The 2,311-nt window shown below is 37.4% G+C and overlaps 1 protein-coding gene across 2 annotated transcripts in view; it reads left to right on the top strand.

Annotated features, from left to right (window-relative positions):
- LOC107684252 (U2 small nuclear ribonucleoprotein B''-like) overlaps positions 1-2,311 on the top strand; it is a 7,316-nt gene that overhangs the window by 2,883 nt on the left and 2,122 nt on the right. The window contains exons 1-3 of one of the 2 annotated variants that reach the window (XM_016480474.1): positions 830-902; positions 1,658-1,747; positions 1,859-2,031. The exons of the other annotated variant lie outside the window; for it this stretch is intronic. Of the exons in view, the coding sequence (XP_016335960.1) occupies positions 1,684-1,747; positions 1,859-2,031 (237 nt within the window). The 5' untranslated portion in view covers positions 830-902; positions 1,658-1,683. Of the gene's footprint in view, positions 1-829; positions 903-1,657; positions 1,748-1,858; positions 2,032-2,311 lie in introns of those variants that run through there. 2 annotated transcript variants of the gene reach the window in all.

Genomic DNA, 2,311 nt, shown 5'->3' on the forward strand with positions numbered 1-2,311 from the left:
TTGCTGGGTTTGTCCCTATTTTACCCAGCACTGGGGTTGTATTTAACCCAGCATTTTTTAGAGTGTGTATACAAAAATGTGCAGCATACAATTTTTTTTAATTCTCTTCGATCATGTTAGTACTTGTGCATTTTTGCTTGGAATATTAAATGCATTTGTTTATTTGTTTGTTTGTAGGGATGATGATGAGGAAGATGGAGAAAAATCTGCTGCTCGTCAGAATAACACCTCAATGCTGTCGTATTTCAGTCACAGCAAGCCGTCTGAGCTCACACACACACGAGACACACACCGCTTTTTCACTGAGCGCAAGCTACAACGCATCAACACACTCTGAACACAAACACTGTCGATGAATGAGAGCGGCGGTCAGCATATCACAAAATACATGTCAGCTGGATATGTCTAACATATGAACTGGATATGTTCATTATCGCAAATAATGAACTGTGCATGAGCCAGCTGAGTGTATTATATTCTCTTGTGTGTTTTGTTCATTTCTGGATGTAAAACAAATAAAATATTTTCATATCTTTTTGAACGTGTCTTAGATTTTAAATAAGGTGGTACAAAATCAGACCAGAATATTAGTGATTCTTAATTATAATTCTCAACCATAATCTATATATGTCAGTCTAACTGAAAACTGCCTAGCAACCACTCTTATATTTATCTTAAAGTATTTGTAGGGTTGCTTGTTTTTAAGCATTTCAAACCTGCAGTCCAGACTATCAAACCTGTGTGATGAGGCTAAGTTTTTATAAAACCTCCGCTCTTGTGTTTTAGACGCAATGTTTATATCCCTCCGCGACAGCAGGTGGCGTAACAAGCGGCAACTGTTTCACAACGATAAACGAAAAGAAGAAGCGCAGCGGCAGTTTCCGCTTGAGCTCAGCAGTGTGGTGAGTGTAATAAATAAAAATTTATTCCGTTTTATTGTTATATTAATGTTTAATAAATTATTTTACCTTTATAATTTAGCAAAGCAGCACTCTGCGATATTAAAGCTAGTTTGTACTAGTAGAAATACTAAATAGAAGACACTAACCCCCGGTTTCACAGACGAGGCTTAAGCCTAGTCCCAGACTAAAGTGTAAATCTGAGCTGCTTTAACTGAAAGAAACTTGCACTGACTGATCTTAAAATTTATCAGTGCTTCTGTTTTGTCTCAAAATGCACACCAGTAATGTTTTTTCTAAGGCACGTTAATAAAAATTACTTAAATGTCCTAATTGAACTGTTGCCTAGTCCTGGTTTAGTCTAAGCCCTGTCTGTGAAACCAGGCCTAAGTGTGTTTTGTCATTGTGTAGTTTGTACTAGTAGAAATACTAAATAGAAGACTAACCCCCGGTTTCACAGACGAGGTTTAAGCCTAGTCCCAGACTAAAGTGTAAATCTGAGCTGCTTTAACTGAAAGAAACTTGCACTGACTGATCTTAAAATTTATCAGTGCTTCTGTTTTGTCTCAAAATGCACACCAGTAATGTTTTTTCTAAGGCACGTTAATAAAAATTACTTAAATGTCCTAATTGAACTGTTGCCTAGTCCTGGTTTAGTCTAAGCCCTGTCTGTGAAACCAGGCCTAAGTGTGTTTTGTCATTGTGTAACGTTAGTTGCTGACATTTACTGCTTACTGTGCCTTTTCTCTTTATTTCAGTGTGGTTTGACCTGAAATTATTAATCATGGACATACGACCGAATCACACCATCTATATCAACAATGTTAATGATAAGATCAAGAAAGAAGGTAAAGTCTGTAGTTTATAGTGGAGATGAGCGAAACAGCATTGACTATGTTTGAGCACAGAATCTGCATTTCTGTAAAGCTTGTTTTTTTCCCTCTGGATCTTTTCTACAGAGTTGAAGAGATCACTGTACGCCTTATTCTCCCAGTTCGGCCAGGTTATGGACATTGTTGCAATGAAGACCATGAAGATGAGGGGTCAGGCGTTTGTTATCTTCAAAGAGCTTTCTGCAGCCACCAATGCCCTCAGACAGCTTCAGGGATTCCCTTTCTACAATAAACCCATGGTCAGTGCCTCAGGAACTACACAGCAGTCGCTTGACATTTACGTAACTGATGCGATTAGCATTTCAGAAAATAATGAGCAGAATATGGTCCTTTGATCCACATTAACCTTCAACTAGAAATAGATCACTCAAGGAGAATTTCATCTATAATGTGAAAAATGTCATTTACTCGGCTATACAGTGGGTACGGAAAGTATTCAGACCCCCTTAAATTTTTCACTCTTTGTTATATTGCAGCCATTTGCTAAAATCATTTAAGTTAATTTTTTTTCCTCATTAA

The sequence above is a fragment of the Sinocyclocheilus anshuiensis genome, unplaced genomic scaffold (genome assembly GCF_001515605.1).
Source record: "Sinocyclocheilus anshuiensis isolate Anshui unplaced genomic scaffold, SAMN03320099.WGS_v1.1 scaffold1371, whole genome shotgun sequence".
In the NCBI taxonomy this organism is placed as follows: Eukaryota; Metazoa; Chordata; class Actinopteri; order Cypriniformes; family Cyprinidae; genus Sinocyclocheilus; species Sinocyclocheilus anshuiensis.